Source organism: Diadema antillarum, unplaced genomic scaffold (genome assembly GCF_040938485.1).
Source record: "Diadema antillarum isolate AM-2024a unplaced genomic scaffold, OU_Dant_1.0 seq00001017_RagTag, whole genome shotgun sequence".
In the NCBI taxonomy this organism is placed as follows: Eukaryota; Metazoa; Echinodermata; class Echinoidea; order Diadematoida; family Diadematidae; genus Diadema; species Diadema antillarum.
Genome location: NW_027271852.1, coordinates 272,609 through 295,700, shown reverse-complemented (window position 1 = coordinate 295,700; position 23,092 = coordinate 272,609). Strand labels below are relative to the sequence as shown.

The 23,092-nt window shown below is 36.3% G+C and overlaps 1 protein-coding gene across 1 annotated transcript in view; it reads left to right on the top strand.

The window, feature by feature from the left end:
* Positions 1-23,092, top strand: part of LOC139742721 (uncharacterized) — a 101,101-nt gene that overhangs the window by 36,964 nt on the left and 41,045 nt on the right. The window contains exons 2-3 of the mRNA XM_071653244.1: positions 8,078-8,121; positions 11,376-11,530. Coding sequence (XP_071509345.1) covers positions 8,078-8,121; positions 11,376-11,530 — 199 coding nt within the window. The remainder of the gene's footprint in view (positions 1-8,077; positions 8,122-11,375; positions 11,531-23,092) is intronic.

Genomic DNA, 23,092 nt, shown 5'->3' with positions numbered 1-23,092 from the left:
ATGAATTTTTTAAATTTTTGTGTTGGAACCGCTGGATGAGGAGACTACTACAGCTTGTGAGTCATATGCGTACAACAGTATAAAGGAAATATAAAAGAAAATTCAACATATTTTCACTTTTTTCGCATAATAAAAGAGCAATTGACTTGCCTCTTTCTAAAGGCAGGGGGAATAATATTACCCATAACATTTATCGGTAACGAGTCAGGGGAATGTGTACTTTTTTCAAAAGATGGAATTTTGTGAAATTCTCTTTATATTTTCCTTATATTGTTGTACGCATGTGACATCTAAGTTATTCATACACTGCAGTAGTCTTCTCATCCAGCGGGTACTGCACAAAAACTTCAAAAATTCATAACTTTTGAACGGATTGTCTGATTTTCCTCAAACTTTCAATGATGTGTTCTACTAATATTGCTATATTCTCTCAATCCTTATGTTTATGAAGGTGAACTTGTCCTTTAAGGTATTTAACTTTAATATGTCATGCCTATAAAAGCTCCACTGTTCGATTTGTTGATTTAACTCTGCATGTACAATATATTTGTAAATATCTATTTAAAGTTATCTTCTATGTGAGGACTGGATAATTTGCCTGCTCAATTGTCTGTGGATATGCATTAGAAGCCTATTTCTTTAACCACTTGATATGGTCACTTTATAAGTCGCAGTGAGCTACCTTTTTTTATTTTTTATTTCTTGTTCTTTTATTTCACCTTTAGTCCCATCCATGATGATTTGCAAAAGATATTGGTGACTTTCTCAGTCTCAGCTCCCACAGTAAAGGGCTTCATAAACTTCATCCTTCAGTTATTATTGGTCTACCTCTGTCCTATCAGAACCATTGGCTAGTGAGTCACGGAGCACTTTTACCTTTACGACATCCAGGTGCGCGCTATTTTTAGGCCGTCCCCCTTAGAGGTTCGGGCGAACCGGGGACTTATCAGTAGGCGTGTATTGCTGTATCAATATGAGTGCAATATCAGTCTGATGCCTCCTCAAATAATCTGTGATATATATATATTTCCAAGCCCCTTTTGCCATCTTTAAACCTCATGATATATTGAAAGGTCTCTACAGTGACCGGTATCATATAATGCATTCTTGTAAGTACACTCTGAAGCAGAATAAATACAGTGCAGGACACCTTAATAGTAGAACCTACAGTGTATAACCCCACTTTTCCCCCCTTTTTTTTACTCTTCTCTTCATACTGATTGTTAAAAGGACACAAAGTCCCCACATAGCTCTGTATTATACCTGTAGTAGACTAGTCATAAGGAAACAAGTAACTCAGTTTACAAAATAAAAAGTTTGGCAAAGAACATGCTTTGAAAACAAGTAAAAACAACACGAAAAGTGCAACCACTTGACTTTCAACTTTATTTGAACTGTAATCTCATTTATCAAAGCAGTGTAAGGTTTCAGCCATTTGAAATTACTGTCTGTAGTACCCATTTTGTGAATGGCATACCCACTTCCATATGCCGGTAATGTCTTTCCAAAGCAAGAAAGCTTTAACTCCACAGACTTTGTTCAAATATAATGACGTATGTTTTCTCTGTTGACAATATAAATGACTCTAGTGATATCTGATGGGAAAGATGTGACTTCGCTCCTTTAGCAACTTTTTTTTTCCTCATCAAATGGATAAGGTATGGGATTCTCCAACTGTTAAGTATTTCATGTAAATTAAAAAAAAATGCAAGCAAAATTCCAACATGATGCTAATGGCTGTAGCTACTGACAGTGAAAACTTATGTATCAGTGACACATCTGTGTTGAATCAATTTTTTGCATACACATCTACTGGGTATATATCATGATCTTTCTATTTTTGTGAATTTTTTGGCTAATTTACCAATATTTGTGACACACTGTCAATTCATGAAAATACTTCCTGCCATCATACAGGTGGGTTGACAGCAATTCCAAGATGGGATATTGCTAACTGTTCTCAAGATATGAATAGTGATGATACTTTAATTCTTTCTCATTCTGTCGATGCAGTTTTTTATTGTGAATTTCGATCACTAGAGATATTGTTTACAAGTCCATGATATACAAAATATTGTTGTCATGGAATATTTGGCACATACAGCACCCCATATTATGGACGCCAGGTTAATATACAAGTACTCAATGAATCTTTTTGAATGTACCACTTTTTCATTATGGATTGTGATAGGGAAATTTTGGGTTATTTGAAATCTCAGTGTGAATTTGTATTCAAACATTTTTCATCCAGTCACAGACAAAAATTGTCCTGATTTTTGTGTTGTATTCTCAAAGATTTAGCACATCTAATGGTAGGTACGTGACATGATTAAATGTGCATGTACAAGACAGCTTACTGCTTTCTCACAGTACGGAGAATGGTGTAGGTTTTTGATGTTTATTTTTAATGTAAATGTTGACACACTGTAAAGGAACTTGAACTTCGGATTCATGTACTCTGTTTAGGTGTGTTTTGCTGCTCGGGCTTGCTTCCAAGCAAACATGAATGACTGGGGGAATTATATGACCAATATATCCTTTTATTGTTTAGTGTGCATGTTTGCTTCATGTGCTATCTTATAGAGCTTGTAGGGATTTTTTTCTTTTTTTTCTATTTTTAAATATGATGTATATCCATGAGCATTTTTTTTTCTTTCTTAAATTACATTCAATCTGACATGAGCTCATTGTAAAGTGGACTTTGTTTCTAGTATAGGATACAGTGTGGTGTAATACTGATACATTTGTAGGCCTGGAAACTGAGGTAGTATACACAAACAAAATTGGGTGGAGAATGTATTACAATGATATGATATCATACTACAGATATCCATGGCATGAACGTTTTAACCCCTTACCGCTGAACTTTTGTAGTTTCCCATTTGATTAATGTACACAGCACATTGGTATCTGGCCAACAGTGGGTTAAATTTCTGTCAATATATAAATTGGTCCTTTGCAACCGTCAAAAGAACCAGGCAGCCAGTAGTTCAACTGCATTTTGATTCACAACCTGTCCATTGACTCATATGTGCATCTTCACAATAATATCCTAGTTGAAATGAATTCTAAGACAAACGAATGAATTGTATGGCCTTTATACATACTTATCAAATTACCGTGGAGTTGCAATGATTCAGCAATTATTACTTTTTAGGGGAGGGTTAATATTTTGCAAAATCATTGACAGAGATATAATGATAACTTTTTATTACGTCATTGCTTCATCTGCTTTGAATACATAGTATGCGATTGTGGTCAATTTTACTGTTTCCCGAACACATTCGAAACTCATGAATTCCATATCTGTGGAATATCTGGATTTTCATTGTACTTTGTTTTCATAGTGTGGCTAAATTCCTGTCACTATGGATGAGTTCAACATGATTGTATCGATTGACCATGTGTTGCCATGGGAACAAATGTCACAAGAGGAATCCTGTCCTAGCTGTAGTCTGACTTTGTGTCATATCATGCACTGCTTTTCCCAAAGTCGCTGGAAATATTTTATCTATCAGTATGCTTAGTATGCGCAGGACCACCAACAATGCCTGCAAGGCATGCAGAGAACAATCTTACCCATGCACCAGCATGGAGATCTGGGGAGATGATATCAAAAAAGGAAAACAAAAAGAAACAAAACCAACAACAACACCTCCAACAGGAACATATTAATACAAAGAAACACAGAATCAAAATATTGAAAATGTAGAACCTCACATTTTTTTACATGTATTGTTTTTCATCTCATCATATCTTTTAACAATGCATTGTTAGTGTGCAAGTATTGTTTTATCATTCATTTATTTGTGTACTATTTATTGCTTCTCAATTTATTTGTGCTAACATTTCATATCGAGTGTCTTTTGCTATCCCACTTCCCTAATAAAAAAAGGAAAAAGAAAGAAGCTACGTGAATCTTGCAGTACAGTGTATTTATATCGATAGCGAAGTGTTATTGCTGAAAATTTACATAGCACCTCTGTAACTCAGAAGCGTGTTTGGTTCTTCAGTGGCAACCACAGATTCGAGTTGCTATTTACCTTGAAAAGGGAAATTCTCTTCACATTTCCCAGTGCCACATACAGTCATTGATAGATAAAGGTTCTATTTACATGAAATGTACTATCTGCAATGTACATACTGATTAAACTGTTTGTTGCTTTTGAACAGTTGTTGCCTTGCTTGGGAAGTTATTCAGTACTTCACAATTTACTCTTTTATGGCCAGCTACATATAGAAAATGCACAAGAGAAATAATGATCAAGTTGGCAAGTCGATTCAAAGCCTGATCTACCACTTTTCTTTTTGAGCAAGGAAGCAGAAAAAAAAAAACATGGCGCAGAAACCCCTCATAGCCATACCAGGATGGCAAAAAATGTCAGATTTGGGTGTTCAGAGTATCGCTGATAACCGTCTATCCTAAATCAGATCATGCTCTAGAAGTTGATTGCTGATTTTAAACTCAAGCCCACATTTTTGTCTGCTGTATGTGGGCCAAGAGGAAGGGAAACTGTGCTATTAAGTTCAGACAGGTTTCTTTTTTGTCATTTTTGTTTTGTTTCTGAAGATGGTGCGCATGCAGGAGACAAACATGGTTTAGCCGATAATAAGCCACACATGTGCAAATATTTGAGACACATGTCCAGCGCGGTACAATGGAGTCTGGACGAGAGTGAACGCACTATGGAGCGTCCCTGGAGGGCGGTGTTTGCATGAAGTTGTCAAGTGCTGCACTTTTCGCTTGGAACAAGCAGGATTAGAGTCACTTCTAGAGCAAAGTTGAAGTCATCCTTTGTCTATTGGCAAAATGCCTGTGAGATGCTGGGGTGTACCATGTCAGAGTCAGTTTCTCAAAGAACTTGAAATCTGATTGATATGTGAACACACCCAGAGACAGACCCCCCTGTTCAGATGCAAACCAGTCTATACCAAAACTTGATAAAGAAACAGATGTATAAAGAATCATTGTATAGCCGACAGACCATTCAGATACTAATCTTGACCATTGTGGAAAACGTATAGATGGGCAGTTTCCCACTGTGCATATTGTAATGGTCATGACATTGCCGTCAGTGAAAGGTACATTGTATAGGGTCACCTTGTACATGCGCTCACAATAAGCCCCACCCATTTTTACTGTTCTATGGTCACCATTCATTGAGACGCACATGGACATGATGGAATGCGGATTTGTTATTGTAATGAGTTCCAGATCGAAACGATACTCTGACCATCGTTTCGTAAATACGTTGTTTCGTTATAAAACGTTGTTTCGTTATAATACGTTATTTTGTTTATAGTCAGCATTCAGACATATAAATTCATCGTAAAGCTATACCGTTTTAGTATAAATTTTTGGTGTCTGAATACCCTAACAGTGCAGCCGCAACAACAGAGGAGTGTAGTTGGGCCGGGCGTATGGCTAGCAATGTTTGGGGGGAGGGGGGTGTCAGTACAATGGCCCTGATACCATGGAGCTATACCGTGGTTGCTTGTTGCTCTATCTTTCGTAGGTGGGCACACCCCTCTTTGACCGAAAAGAAAGATGCTGGTTCACAGACTCATAATTCTTGTAAAAAATCATATAATAGAAGTGGAAATGACAACAAACATAACACGCAATCTGATTTTGTGGGAGAAAAATGATGCTATTAAAACTTTATAATGTTTCCGCTCAGAATATTTGCAGTACTGGCAGTTAACCATTTCCTTATGCAGGGGGCGTATGTCGCGACACAAAAACCAATGACACACTTTGACCTTCAACGTGTCAACCAATCACTGAGGAAGAATTACATGTGTGTCCTTAATATGTCTACAACACCAGCCCACAAATTCTCAGTAAATGCAGACTGCATCCAATTTCATAAACTTGTTGGGGTTTTTTGTGTGCGTGTACTTGTATGTGCCCTTGTGAGTTATCATTTTCAGCATGCGACTTATATTCCTGTTAAATATAAAGATTTATTGATGCTGTGGTCCAGTCATCCATCTAGTCTGCCCTCATTTTATCTAAAATGCCTTTTCATCATGCCTTTCAAGAGGAATGGTAATTTCCCAAACACTGAACTACCATTAAATCCAAAGGCAAATTGAATGAAAGCCTACATTCTAACCTCACTTCCTAATCCTAATTCTAATCCATGCAACATATATCCTTTAATATGCTAGACAGCTTCATGTACATTCATATGTTGTGGTTTTGCTGATGGGACAAATGGTAACTATAGATCAAATGGTGTACAGGAAACTGAATGACATGTTTCTAATTAGGTTCCCCCCTCCCACACACACACACACACACACACACACTTTTTGTTTCAGTGTATCCATTGATTGACAGGTATTACTTAAAATTGCAAATCAGATACAGGAAAAAAACAAGCCCATACTGTATGTAGATTGAAGGATTTTTAATACAGTGTAGGTGAACTTACAGGAAATTTTTAGGCATTATGTATGATTAATCGACCTATTTCTCCTGTTTGTTAAGATGTACTGTATTTTACAGTCATTTTTTTTTAATCTAAAGGATGGCTGTTTCTATTGTCTTTGTAATGTTTCTGATATGTCGATTTCAATAAATATACGGCCTTGTCTGTAAACCAAGGCACAATTCTGTGAATATCGTTCTAATTATTTTGAGCCGGACAATTAGGGCAGGATCAATACAGAGAGCTGTCTCTTTGGGACCTATTATATTCCACCATTTTCAAGTTTCACACGCTTTACCCCCGATGTAGCACACAGAACCTAAAAATAGATTTGTTTGGTGAAGCGCCCTCGTTAGCTGCAACCCAGATCAGACAAGTAAAACCAAAAGTCACAGTGCAGTATATTATCCCAGGTGCCACGGCCATCATGGGAGGATTATAAGCATCGCGTAAAGTAAGACTGGCGATATATGTTTGCGAATAACAGCGGCCACTGCCACAAAATACCAAAACTTCTCTGAAATAGCATTGTGCGATGTCCACATCATGGCATACAATCACAGCTCACATGTAGCATTACTGGTCAATGTAGGATCGCATTGCATGTAAGTCAGGTTTGCGCTTTAATGCGTGGGAAAATCAGCTGTAATGTAATTCGACTCTCTTTCAATTTCCAGTTTTACATGATTGCTTTTCGTTTGCATCCTTGGCAGAAACCAGTTTCAGATCTCAGTCACTAGAACTAGGAAAACAAAGTGTCTGACTCCGCAATTTTTCTTGTTTCTGTTTTTTTTTTTTGTATTATTCTGGAGATATTTCAAACGATGCTGTTACCCTGTTGATATTGAAATAGAATCATTTTTAAAGAGAATGCGGTTACTAAGATTAAGCTTTTGTAGAACATAGTTCAGAACTTTCAACAATTTAAAATGCATTTCTCAACAACAACAACAAAAAAAGATGAGAAAATTCTTGTCACGTTAGGAGCAGGTACTACCATTAGGCAGTTTTAATACTTGTGGTAATTTCTCTGGAAAAGAGCCTGAAATTCGCTGTTTGGCAAAGGGGTTACTGCTACTTATCCCACATTCCTAGATTGGTTTCCTATTGTTTGGCAGTGCCCAAGTGGCAAATCCGGGAGTTGGGAAAAGAAAGGGAGTTAAATCCTTGTGTGTCTTCTCACCCTATACCCCCCTCCCCCCTTCAAAAAAACAACAACAAACAAACAAAGCAAAACAAAAAAGGGAAAGAAAGGCGTGGAATTTACAACTCACAAAGGAAATGAATAGATCCAGAAAGAAAAACACAGATGCATTGGTTTCCCCAGCATTTGCTGCAGAACGGTACTCTTTTTGAATAGTTTGTAGGCATTTTTACACACTTCATAGCAGAATCATGGTAGGATAGAGCTTCAAAACTTTCTAAACCTTCCAAACATTGATTCAAATGTCTTTTTTTTTTACTTTCTATTTGAAATTCCATAAATTCCAAGAAAACAGCAGGGAAAATGAATAGAAGGAGAAAAGCAACACATGTACATGTATGTAATATGGTGGCATAATATGACACTTTGAACATGCACACTGTCTGTCTGTGATGATTTATGTATCAATTTTATTATTTTGCCCTTTGTTTTTCAGGACAATGACGATGAAGAGGCTGAAGAGAGACTAAAGAGAGGATGGTAAGAAAAAATATTTTGTTCTTTTTTTTGCTTCTTTATTGTATATTTTCCATGATATTGTATATTTGTATCTTTTTTTCATTACATGCCAATCGACCGGCTGCTATAAAAGAAGTGTTGGTGAGCTGTCAAACAGATATGTGCTTGTTGAAGGCTGACATGATAACTTAAAAGGGTGGTTAATAGTATACTAGTAAACATTTAATTCATTTTTGTGCTGCCATGTTTCTGTCTTTAATTAGGCTACTGTATATCTCAATGCCATGTGAAGCTCATAAATACAGTTAACTAATGAAATATCCACCTAGCACTCTCATAAATCTCTCTCTCTTTTTTTTTTTAAATAGTCAGTGCAAACTGCATTTACCAAGTACATTTTGCTTTGATTTTTATTTTTGGTCTTCCACACAAGTTGCTTTCATAATGATGATTCTCTGTACATGTGGGAAGGTCTGCAAAACATGAACTCATATCACGGTCCTTATTCAAGTTGGAACGCATACATATTACAACCACTAGAGTGTGAGGTTGGTTTTGGTGTACCATTTATCTTAAATTTGACCATTTGACCAAAAAATAAAAAAGAAATGAAGCAAAGCTTGGACATCAGGCTTAGTAATACACAACAAGTCAGGAAGCCCCGTGCGGGCCAAGCTATAGATGCTACTGACGTAGGCAGGTCGGCTGTGCGGAGATCTTGCATAGTCACGGTCGGCGCTGGCAGCTTCCCAGGAAACGGCCCTGGGTCGCCATGGCAACTGTTTGTATAAAAGCTAGTAAATGATTGACCCTGGTCTTTCAATCAACTTAAATGATTTTATTTAGGTGGGGATGGGGAAAAAGGATAGTTTCTCTTCACTAATCACTTTACAATGTTTGCCATGTATCTTAGCATAGACTTTGTTTTTATTAAAATTCTATATCCATTTGACTTGATAAGCCTGACAAGTGTTATTTATTTGACAAATGACTTGGAAAGAAAGAGGTTTTCTTTTTGTGACTTTTTTTCCACAGTAATAAAAGCAATTTTGATATATTTTAATGAGAAAATGAGTATCTAACATAGTATGTCATTACAATTAAAGCTAATTTGTTTCAGCAATGTCAGTGTGTATCACCCCAGGCTGAAATCAAATCTAGTGCATACGCCTGACCGCCACTGATCGTAAGGCCTGTAGTTTGTGTTAAATGCAGGGCACATGTAAATTTGTGCACACATGATTTATCATTTAATGTTCCCCATCTTTGTACTTGCCTAGTGAGGACTAATCGCTTGTAGGTGATGAAGAAAGGCTTTAAAAAAATTGCAACAACTACAACGAACAGATGCATTATCATTTCTGACAAACAATTGCAATTATATCTTGTCTCCCTTGGGTGGGCTTAATGAACTTGATTGCTTTAAAGATGTAAAGAGGATTTTTTTTTTCTGTGAGAAAACTAGGGAAAACTTTATTCCTTTTCTATCAAGCTCCTCTATTGCATGTACAATGTGCGATCATTTATATGCGGGGAGAATGCATTTTCTGTCGTGTACATACATATATATGCATCTATTATGCATTTTTGCCTATTCAAAGAGAACTGCCTATACATGTTTGAGTCAATCATGCCACTGCCTGTTTTAGGTAGTATTTGTATGTATGCCACAAATGTTGTGCATCATAACAGTGGGAATCTTAAAAGAATGACTCCATAAAATATGGGAAAAAAGATAGGATAATAAATGTAAAGAAAATAAAAAGAATGCTTGAAGAGGAAATATCTGCTTTTAGGGCATTTAATAGTGACTGCCATCACCCTGCGTTATCCACAGAACATTTTGAGCGATCTTTCTGTGCATGTGCATTGTCAGATAACCCCGCAGCAGTGTCTGAATCTCGGCAACTCCACAACCTCTTGTGGAATAACATCATTTTTTTTTTCAGTAGCCATGGCAACAGAGTGGTTAGTCATTCGTGAAGTCCTTTTGAATGCGCCTCTTTCACCGTGTTTTATTGTTACCGCCAGACTGCCCTGGAGGTGGACTTTATTCCAGTATAGCCATTGTTCTGAAAAATACAGACACGCAATCATATATACATGTATTTATATAATCATGTAGCTCTCAAACCCAGACGCTCAGTGCCAGGGGCAGATATTCTGGGCAGGTTTTCAGAAATGATGCTGACTACACAGTGTTTGCATTAAATGCTTTGGCAATTTGCTCTTGAGTAAAAACAGAAGTCATTGCCAAGATATTTTTTCTCAATGATAAATCGCTTTTGTAGAATATATATCTATGTCTCGTCACAGTGATTGCCAAATAATATGATACTGTATTGTTAGTATGGTACGGTATTGTACGGTATTGTTAGTATCAATCATATAAATATGAGCTGATGTCATTATTCTTAAGTTGATAATTATTATCACTGTCATTATTGTCACCAGCTACATGTACTTGTGCAGTGAACAAGTATGTAGTGACCCTTTCCTCAGTTTTGCTTTATATTACTAACCAGAAAAATTGATAGAGGTTTACTATCACAGGATTCACCCAAATCAAAGAAGCCGTTGTCCAAGTCAAGTGATTTACTTATTCATGACTGTCTCCTCCACCTGTATACTTTTATATACAGATTTATCATGAAATAAGTATGTATTATTCACATGATTATATTACTTGTAAAGAGAACTCTTGCTTATATTTTCATGACTTGTGAATATGTTTCATATTGTTGTCATACTTATTTTTCTTTTATACAAGTGGAGAAATAAAACTTACTGAAACTGAAACTTAAAAAGTATACAGATATGGACTGTTTTTTTCAGGGCATTGTTGATGCCAAGGAGTTTGCCACAAGGGATGTAGCATGTAGTTGAGATCCCGAGGACATATATATAGAGGATTCACGTTATTTATCAAAACACAGTATTCTTCTCTCAGAACATGCAGACAATACTATAAATAAAGCAGATTGAAGTCATTGTATGAATTCTTAAACCTCTCTATGCAATAAAAGGAGTGTCTCCATACCGACTAAAATCCTCTTTTCTAAATGGCCATTCTGAAAGTAGTCTAGAGTTATAAATTTGCTGGGATTGTTTGTAGAATGTGAGATTTGTCCGTGACAGGTTAAAGGGTGGCATATACAGATTTACTTCTTTTTTTTTAATGTAAAAACTTTGAGGAATATAGAAAGAACTCAGTTATAACACAGTGAATGGAACCTGTGTAACTCCAGTTTTTTCCTTCTTTTTCGCCCCTCCAGTGAGAGCTTCTTTGCCATGAAGGGCGCGGCCCTGGTCTTGCCCCACTCCAAGGACACCCAGCGGCCCATCAAGAAGCACCCAGGTTTGGCCCCAACTGTCTCTGCGCCCCCTTCTCTCGATCTCATCCCCGGGCCCCCTCCTGCTTCGGAAGCTCGTAAGGAGCCGACGAGAGAGAGTCGGTCAAACATTCCACGACCACTTCCTTCTTTTGCTTTCGTTTGTTTTTCGTTGTTGTTGTTGGCGGGGAAAGTCTGAATGTTTTCGTTGCCTTTCAGGCTTTCCACAGTGTGCAGTGTTTATTTGCATTCATCAGCATTTATCATAACTCACTCTAGATGCACTAGATATGGAGATTAACACCCATAAGTCTGGATCACTTTGTTGCTTTGATTTGTATACCGTACATTTCACCCAAACTTTGCTATTTGTCATTTACATATTCATCATTCCTCATAGATAGATTCCAAATGTTGGGATTTTTTGTTTTTTGTTTTTGTGAAAATGTCGCCTCACCTAAGACAAATCCAAAGGGACCAGAGAACATTCAACTTTGATACTGGAACATGAATTTGACTTACACAACAGAATTGATATACGCAATGTAAATTTATAGCCAGCCAGGATAGAATTTTCTTCGACTTCGGCCAGTTTTTTTTTTTTTTCACTTGTGTGAGGTTGACTAATGCAAGGTTTACTGACCGGGATATTTACTTCCAAAGAGATTATTTACTCAATTTGTCCATGAAAATTTCAGTTGAAGGGGACCGATACTAAGAAATATCTCATCTCACAGATCATCCTAATACAATGTAGAAAAAGCTGTGTTTTTTATTTCATTCCAATCTCTGATTATCCATCATATGCATTGTGCAGGATGTGTCCTTTACAGTTTTGCATCTTTTGTTCAAAACCCATTAAAAATGAGAGTGCAAAATCCTTCAGACAAATCTTTGAATGAATGATTGTTTGTAATATAAATATTAAATGATGTGGATATTTCAGAAGAGGATCAAACACTGATCACGTCTTCTCTTATCTATTGATTTAATTTACCATTTTCAATTCCAGTTTGTTTGTTAGTTTGTGTGTTTTTTATTTGAGTTTTTCTTTAATTGGGATTTAATATTGACATGACATTGATGTAGCATTTTTCAGAGATACATGTAGATGTAGTTACACTACCTCCTTTTTTATCTAATCATTTATGAGCCCCAGAAATTGGTATTTGATTGGTGGAGGAAAGATATTTCACATCAAGGTTGTAGTGGCCATTGATATTAGACATCAATGTATCCATGATTGCAGTATTTTATATTTGTTGTGATGATGCGATTTCAACTTACAAGTTGAAGTATCTGAAATTGACAACATTTTCAACTGTTATAAACTATGTAGTTTTGCTAGTGCACTATAGGCAAATAAGGTCAACTGCCAGACCCAGAGAAACACCAAGCTATCAAGTATACAAGACCTATTGTGGACAGCCAGCTCTTTCATACGTATGTTAAGTCTTTATATGCTGTGCCTAGAGCTACATTACCCTTAACACTATCTTTTAATGCTTGGCTTGACTTTGTTTACCTGTAGTTGTCATGAGGCTTAATAGAAATATAATAAAGATTTCCAGGTGTAACAGAGCACCTAAAGGAGTACACTACTTAAAATAATTTGTATTCAAATTATTAATTAAACCACTCTTCTTGAAGTCAAGTTGTACAGGATGACAGCATGCCATCCCCCCCCCCCCCCCACACACACACAAAGTATTGAAATTTAAAATTAATTTGTTATGCACATGTTTCTGAGGTCCACACAAACTTGGCACAAGACTCACTGATTACAGTAAGCCTGTGGGTGAATTGTAACACTATACTAGGGCTCTTAACATTTATGACAACTTCATATCATTGACCCAGATACAGTTTAGATGATAGAGACATGTCAAATTTAATGATTTGACACACTCGAATCTTATGAAGATTCAAAAGAATCCTCTCATTGCTCAACAATGACCTAGATGCAGAAGTACACATGTATTATCATTAATATTGTTATTATTATTATTATTTTATTATCATTATCATTATTATTATTATTATTATTATTATTATTATTATTATTATTATTATTATTATTATCAAATTATTGTTACTATTATTTTTATTATTATCAAATTATTGTTATTATTATTATTATTATTATTATTATTATTATTATTACCATTATTATCATTATTATTGTTATTGCTCTCTTTTCTTGGAAGAGCAGGACATCAAAGCAACAAAGTGATCCAGACCAGAGTGGGAGTGAATTTTAACATATTTATTTGCGAGAGTGTGTCTGTGATGCTGACACTAACAAAAGGTGCCACCAGCGACCAATCAGTAAATATTATCATTGCCTGCTTGTCGGTTCACAGCAAGAGCATTATATACAGTGTATAAACGTAGGGTGCATGAAATTCTTACCATGCCAACTAACTACATGTTTATCCAAAATATAGCAACTCACACATTGTGTATTCATCTGCAAGTACATAGAGCTGTATGAATATCTTATGTTTATAAATTTCATATCATGGTAGCATCTTAAAGCATGCTCGTGCAGTTCCTTACTGGCTGGGTATACTCTTAAAGAGGAAATTGGCACATTTTTTACGTAAGAAAAGTGAAGTACATGCACATTACTGAATATGTGCACACATCCAACTAAACATTTCTAAAATGCAAGTATATATGTCCATTTTTTGATGAAGTGTGTATTTATATTTTCTATGTTTACATTTTTTTTTTGTAGGTTAAAAAAAAGAACATGATTAAGACTATTTCCATTGCATTGGGTTATCAAAACCTCTGATCAATATCTGGATGTGTGTGTAAGAATCATCAGACACAAGTATTGATACCATCAAAGATTATTTGTTTGTCTGGTTTTTTTTTTCTCAAATTTCCCAACAACATAATAGCAATACAAAATGGATCTGTTACCAAGAGGATATTTACAACTCATTTTTATGTGTATGGGACTGCTCTAAAGTTGGATCTATTGCATCTACAGAGAATATTTTCCAACTTAGTTTTGTGTATATGGGACTGCTGTAGGATGTTAAGCCTCAGTCTTGCTGTGAACCGCGCTTGCTAAACATCACCAATACATAACCAGGAATGCAAAGAAACATGAAACATGCCACTGCCAATTCATTGTATAAACCAAATGATCAAATTAATCCATGCCTGGAATATAATGCTTCCGGATTGATTTTGGAGTGGAATTAATCCATCTGCGATGCTTTTGAAACATGGAGTGCCCAAGCTTCTCATCTTCTCTCTCTGCCCCACCCTTACCTCTTTCATACGTCTCTCTTTCTCGTTCTGTAAAAGCTATTTTAACAGCATGATCATTAGCTTGTGTACTGTAAAACCAGAATTTTTTTTTTTTTGCGTGCATGAAACTTTTGCGAATTTCAGAGGAGCCAAGATTTGCGACAGTACAATGCGTGCAAAAGTTTTGTCTACACAATGCACTGAATGCCACTGGCAATTTGTGAAAGTTTCATGCCGCGCAAAATAAGGCTGCGGCTCCAATTCATGAAAGTTTCATGCCATGAATGTTTCTGGTTTTACAGTATCATGGATGCAAGTGTAGCTTTAAGTGTGTGTTTGTGTGAGCAAGTGTGATGTACATGATGTGCATCTAGCTTTCTCCCAGAGTCTGAGTGTGGCATTGATATTCGAGAGCTGTCATGTAAAGTGCTTTGATTGAAGGTATTTGGTGTGTTGCATGAAAGGAAGGATATATACTAGTAGACCAGTTTAGCAACATATGCAAATTTTTTAAATACTTTAATAATACAGATTGATCCTGATAACCAGAGAGCATGCTCCAGGGCTTACCCACCATAGCAATAAATAATGCATGCAAAATGCATTACAAGTATTGAAGTGCATGGAGTATGTACAGCTTGATGGAACTTGATCATTAATTAGAGGAAAAATACTGTATCACAGATTTTAATATACAGTGGACTCCCATCATAATGAAGTCCTTGGGACCATCAGTTTTCTTTTGCTATATCGAAATTCCTTTATAACCGAACAAATAAACAATTTTGAATAACATAGAATGGATAATATTGCGACCCGAGTTTCTACTTCGTTGTATTAAACTGGAATTTCATTATAACCATGTTTGTTATAACTGGAGTGCACTGTACTGCTAAACTGGCTTCTTTAATCAGAAATGATTCTGAAGTTGAGTATGGTATCCATGATCAAAATATGGTTGATATACAGCAAGCCCTCGAGTATGTGGTGATTTTGTGTTTGTTCTTTGGCGGAACAAGGTCCATGATTTGACAATGTGCATTGTGCTTACCATAGATTCTCTTCCGTTGGCAAAGCAAATATAAATTAATGATATTGTCTCATGTTCACATACAAAGGAATACATTTATGTATGGGTGTGTCCTGCACCCATGACCCTAAAAATCCCCGGTGAACAATATGATACCCAGTTCATGGAAAAGATCATTGATCACACACAGATGGTTGTGGTGTACCTTTCTAAAAAAAGGATATGATTTCAGACCTTATGCACACAAAATATACCACTTTAATTCTTGCTTGCACGATTTCCCGTCATACGTGTTAAAGGATTTAAAGTGTTAGAAACCATTAATTCATGTCTGCTTTCATCCAAAGAACTTTATTCCTGTTTTCATGATTCCAACAAATTTGATGGTTTGCTTCCATCTTGGGGGCACAGTATAAAACAACTGTGTGCAGTGATAGAATTGACTTTTAAGATGATTATACCAATCAGTGTGTACATATGTACATACGTGTATATATGTATGTACACTTGTATGTATGTTTGTTTGTATGGATGTATGTATGTTTGTATGTATGGATGTATGTATGTTTGTATGTATGGATGTATGTATATCAGTATTGTCTGTACATTTGTATGTATGCATGTATGTACAATGTATGTACAAATATGTTGTATACGTTTTGGTGTATGTATTTTTATGTGGTATGTGTGTGTACAATGTTTGTACATTTATGTAAATATACCGATGTGTTGGTGTATAATTTTGTATGAATGTGTATTTGTGTTCAAATGCATTATGTATATGAATGTATGTATGTATGTATGTGTGTGTGTGTATGTGTGTGTGGGTATGTGTTTGTGTGTGTATCAAATCTGCTGCTGGGAATGGTTGTTGGGACAGGTGAACTTAAAATCTTGTTAGTCTCACGTTCTGTTTGCACGATAATAAGCAGAGCATGATGATGTTCCCTGTGATTGAGTGCAACGTCATCAGCATGCAACATTAATTTCTGCTCAGTTTGATTTGGTTTGATGTGAGGTAAACCCATCAATTTTTGATGCCCTCGATGCAAGATTTCAGTTCCAGTTGCTGTTTTACAAATTGATTATACGTTGCAGCCCTCTGCAGTAAGCATTGAACAATTATATTTCTATTCTAGCCATAGCACTTTTAATATACAGCTGCTCTCATGTGATACAGGTTGTACAATGTAATTGTTTGCATGTACAGTTTGTATATTGGCAAGAATGTGAGTAGTCTGTGTGTGTGTGTGTGTGTGTGTGTGTGTGTGTGTGTGTGTGTGTGTGTGTGTGTGTCTGTCTGTCTGTCTGTCTGTCTGTGTGTCTGTCTGTCTGTCTGTCTGTCTGTCTGTCTGTCTGTATTTGTGTTTGAACATGAGTGTTTCCTTCTGATGTATCACATTAATTTCTTCAGTTTGTGGCATGATGCACTACCCTGATTATTCTGCATTACAATGTAAAAGATTCTTGTGATCTCCATCTTGACAAGCTGAAGTAGATGTGAATGGTGAATGAAGTGTGAGTGTACAGAAATGATTCAGAGTGTTGTTACAGTATAGTTATGATTCCAAACATGTGGAAAATATTACCTTATGCTTACTTTGTGTTATCTTATATATACCAGCAAGCTGGGGAATCAAGGTATTGTGGTCCAATCTTTTTCAGACAATGAGCAGATGTTGTTCTTCCAGAAAAGAAACCTGGGGGGCGTTTCATCAACATTTGTCGTCTGACAAGTTGTCAGACGACAAATGTTGTCAGACGACTGACAACATGTCAGACGACATCGAAAATCCGTTTCACGAAGCCGTCCGACAACTTGTCAGACGGCTTTAATTTTTCAATATCAATGGACGAGGATACTGACCAATTAGGCCACGCCCCCACCCGAAACGCGGAAAAAAAAAGTAAACACAAAATTTTTGCTGCGCCGTCTGCTGCGCTAACGATTCGTAGTCTAGCTGCCGCGGGTACGGGTGCCTCAGCTCTTCTCATTCTCACTGGTAGCTGCTGCTTGTACATCATCAAAATGAGCGAGTTGGATGAATCATCCGTAAGTACATCCTTCTGAAATATTTGAGTCAAAAATGTGAATAGAGAAACGTATAGTCCTCCTCAACTACCACAAAAAAACGTTGAATGTAAAGTGTTGACAGACCGTAATTTCTCTGTAGACAGTGTCCCAAATATGCGTTCCTGTGTGTGTAATCATACGTTACATGGCGTTGGGTTAGCGTTATTTAGTAGCGTTCGCATTGTAGACATAAAACTTAATGTTATTTGACTAGCTATTGAATAGATACAACCGTATTGATATCGTCCACTAATACCAGTTAATGACATACTCGTGAAATAAGCCCCACCACTGCGTGTCCGTACAAATGCTAACGAGTTACGGCGGCTCGCCTGTTTATACTCGTGAATTCAGCCCCACGCACCATCAGTCTGCCATAGGCATAGCTGTGTGGCGTTCATCGGTAGGTAAGCACGGCGGTGGGCCTTCCTTCCACAGTATAGAATACTCGTGAATGCGGCCCCACCAAACGGCGTTTACGCGAGATTGATACAGCGGTGGGGCCGATTTCCACAGCGTAGCATCTAATTCTTAGGCAAGAACCACCGAACAATAGACAGATTCATGAGTATAAATGCATTCTGCAGTAGAAATGCAAAGAATGGTGGATTTTACTTGACTTTATCTGACTCTTAGCATTTTCCCCCTCACTTCTATCTTCACTATGAAGAAAATTAACTGAATTTACGGTAGGACTGACAAATGTTCGATAGGAGTCTAACACAGTTGAGTAAGGTATCTAGGCCTAGGTCAAGGAGGCATAGACCCTACTTAGTAATTGAGTAACGTTACGAGCCCATGATTGGTACAGCCCAGCAGTATTTTTGACACATGTCACTGATGTGATGATGAAGGCCTGAAGCTAATATTTAATTCATACTAGTTGTGTGTATATCAATTTATTATTATCATGTTTGAAAGATGCAACCCGCTACCGTACCTCTCGAGTCTCAAGGAGTCAAGATGAACAGTTTTAGTTGACACTAACAGAACAGGGAAACAGCAGAGACCAGCAAAGTACAGTCACAACAGTACTCAGCCAGTAGGGCCTGAAGCTTCACAAAAAGATTTTAATCTTCATAACCTCTTAACAGCAATAGTTACAAACTAGATAGCAGGCGAGTTAATACACACACAGCAGGGCTGCCAACACTAGTAGGAAACTACTGGAAACTACTGGAAACTAGTTTAGATTGAGACTTCTACATGTATCTGTAGGCCAATGCTGTAATTTAGGAGTCAAAATGATTGAGATCAATAGTAGAAAGACATTCAAATGAAATAAAGTTTTAGAGTGAGAAAGGACCAAAATGCGTGGGTCTCAATCACGCTCAATGCGTGAGAGTTGGCAGCCCTGACACAGTCCTCATTTTTTACCGCTATTTAGATTCTACCACTTGTTGTGCATTATGTGCACTGAATGTTGAATAGTCATCTTCTGTCCAGGTAAAATTGGTTATAATAATGTTCAGTCAACAGCAGCCAGATTAAGTTACTGATGAGCTCACAGTCAAAGAGATATCTTCAGCCTTGGGTCCAGACTGCGCTGTGCCATGATTGGTAGGCTTACAGCTACATGATTCATGGATGATAATGTTGATGCATGCAAATGAATGCAGTTTTATTACAGTTCATACTGATCATGTGTGCCTGCCAATCATGGACACGATGTACATACCAGACATGGCAGCAAAGGAGGTACCAGTAACGTAAAAAACAGTGGTTTTTTTTTTTTGCATTTACTTTGTCATTCATATTGACACACAGTGTTCAAAAAGATACACTCAAGATTTCATCTATTTTGGAACTATAGCACAAAAACTATTAAGTGTACCAAACTTGGGCATGTTACTCTACATTCATTAATGTATTTCTAATGGTAGTCGTATACTGGTACACACTAGAAATAATTAGAATATGCTCAAAATTACTCTAGAGGTGTTCTATTTCTCATCATAACTTGTTAGTTGTAATGACACCACATTGAAGGAGATTTTTCTGAGCCTCTGAGATTTAGAGATTTATCGTTCGAATTTAATTTCAATTTTTTTCTTTACATGTCTCATTTTTCATCAAATCAGGAAATGTCATTTAAATTTGATGTCGGGAAATTTATTTAAGTGAAATTAGGTAGAGTATTCACAGTGCTACAATCAAAGAAAAAAGATGATAATATCGAATGGAAGATGGAAAAAAAAAGTGGCACTGGAAATGATCAAGATGAGAAGTAAGAGATATTGTCTGCACCAACTGACACTCCTGCATTGACATCATACATCTTAGCAGGGTCTGGCAATAGTTCTTTGGCTATTTATTGGTAGATGTTGTATTGACAGCCTATTTCTTTGATAAATTTATCTTTTCATCTATAAATCAATGTAGTAATCCATACTTACCAAATTCAACATCTGTAAGCCTTGAATTTGATATGATTATTAAAACTAGGTCAGTGTAACCAGAACAATGTAAGGAAAAAAAAATGTCAGTAGGCCTACCAGTACTGTAAAAGTGGAAATGTTTGCATTACTAAAAATTATAACTCCTTTCATGCAATCATAAACCAAAACAAAAATAAAAGCACTTGCTTGCCAAATTTTTCAACAGTTTGTCTTGATTTCTTGGAATTAAAAAAATAAAATCTTCTCACCCCAACGACTGAAGAAAACATAAATAGGTCACCCGAAAATATCCATTTTTACAGTAATTCATTTAATTATTACAGACTCTGGCAGTTCTCTTTGCTCAGAGTATCGATGATGCCAATCCAAATTCAAATTATCACATATCTTTATTATTAAGTTGCCTATTTCCATTTTGTTTTTGGACAGGAACCAGCAAGGATCAATTACAATGATGAGCAGGTTATGGCCATATGTTCGTATGTTAGAGAGAACTACCGGGACTTGTTCCCCAACAGTGACAAGCCCAAAGTGAGTATTTCACCAATTCACCTACAGTCCTGCTAAATGTTGTTACCCTCTTTTTATATATTATTCCGTGAAAGAATACTTCCATTCTGCAAAATACATTTGATGTGATAATAAACATGTCTGTTTGGATATGCTGGATTAGAATTTAAATGCAAAGTATGCTTATGTACCAAAGAATTTACAGGGTTTATTTGCACTTCTAGTGTTAAAAAAAAGTCAATTATTTTCCATTAATTTTGAATTCTGCATTCATTAAACTTCATAACAACGGTGAGATAAGATGTCATGTGAATACATTTGAAATGCCATTTTTCAAGCAAATCACTATTTTCTTATTGTTATAAGAATGCATTTGACAGTGATCTTTCGATATGTACATGTACATGTGTAATGTCGGCTGAGAATGATAAGGGCGTTAGGTTGTCAGTAAACCCATAGTGTTCAAGACAACTTAACGCCCTTCTCATTCTTGACAGACTTTTTTGAAAAAGAAAGTGAATAAGGTTATTTTGCTTATGAATGTAATTATGTTTAAAAAAAAAATGTGTGGAGTGGATATGCATTTTATTGCTGCATGCAAGTTTCATTGTAAAAGTTTTAATTTCACAGAGCTCATCTCTTACACTGTCTCAATGTTTTCATGTGTATAGCATTTCTGTCCTGTGTGCAGAGGAGCAAAGCTTATAAATGAAGAATAATGTTAAAATCAAGAGCTGCATATGTAATGTTTTGATCTAAATGTAAAAGATTTACCTGATGGCTTTCCTAGAAAATTTCAGTATCATATATACACCAAAGTCACCAGATTTTTTAGAATTTGTATAAACACACTTTAAGCTGTATGAATTGATAATTACTGCAAGTTGCAACTTGATACCTTACATGTTAGTATGAGTGATTGTTATCTATACTTTCAGACCAAAGGCAGAATAAGCGAGGCATGGGAGAGGGCAGCCATGGCACTAATGAGTTCTGGCCTACCACTTGCCAACAAGAAGAAGAAACGGGGTGTGCACCTCAGAGACCTCTGGCACAAAATGGTGTCAAGGGCTAAGGCTTACCGTGATGGGCGGTCACAGACAGGTGAAAGATATCAAATAGTGATCTCACATTACCTACACAATATTGAATGTTCTTGAATTTCACATTTGAAGTCTAGATTGCTTAGATGTTCTTGAGATGTACATAAAAGCAACCTTCCGGACTATACTCCATGAGATGAAATTTTCGCATACAGATATTTTCAAGATTTGCTACTTGGAGGACATTTCGCATGTTGTTAATTTCGAGGTTGCGAGTGTCTAAATGAACTTAGTTATTTGGCCATTGTTATTATCGTGGTTCAAAGGCGATTCGCGGAATTTGCAAAAATAAAACCACTGCGAAAATGTCAGCTCGTACGTTATTGAATCTTTCCACATGTGATAATATAGGCCCATGAGAATAATATTACCAATCATTTAAGATCATTCACTAAACTCATCTGTTTTATTAGTTGTAATTTTTCTTACAGGCCACACAGTTAGTTATTAATTACTTTATCACCGTATCACATACTGTAAAGCGGATATTTTCGTGTGACTTCAGTTTTTGCACTTGGGCGGGTAAGAAGATTTTTCCTGTTTTTAATTTTATGGAGACAAGGCATCACGCACAGTAACATGTCAAGCTAAAAGAATTCGCATGGATCCTTCTATTTTCATGCTATTTTCTAGTTGCGCATAATGCGCAAAAAATTCCACTTTTACAGTATATTCTTTTTCTTCTTTTTTTGTTACCATTATTTTGGTTTTGCATTCACCTAAATCCATGTGTTTCTTAGAGTTATATGAATAGCACCAGTGCGCTTAGAAACACCAGTATGGAGCACAATATAGATGCAGCTAGAAATTATTATTATAACCCAAATTTCTTTGACTGCATAAGTTACTCAATCTCCCTCACTTCATATGCCTCATATACCAGGTCAATGTCAGTGTCTTTCATCTTGGGAGTTATACTTTCTAATCTTCAAACTTTTTTTAATAGTGTTAATCCTCCTAACAAAGTGTTGCTAGAGGCATAATGTTTTGGTTTGTCTGTCTGTCCATCCCTCCATCCGTAATCAATATTGTGGACAGTATAACTTGGCATACGTACATGTGATTGACAAAGTTGTGCATATCAACTTGTGGGTTCAGATGCTAACAGTTATATGTCAAACAGCAATGTCAAAATTAGTAAATTTCAATATTTTACCAATATCTCTTCCATAGCCAAAGGTATTTTCTTCAAATTAAGTGTCTGCAGGAACTAACAAATGGAGTGTACATAGGGACAGTTTAAGGCCATGGGGTCTATATTTATGGTATAAATGTAT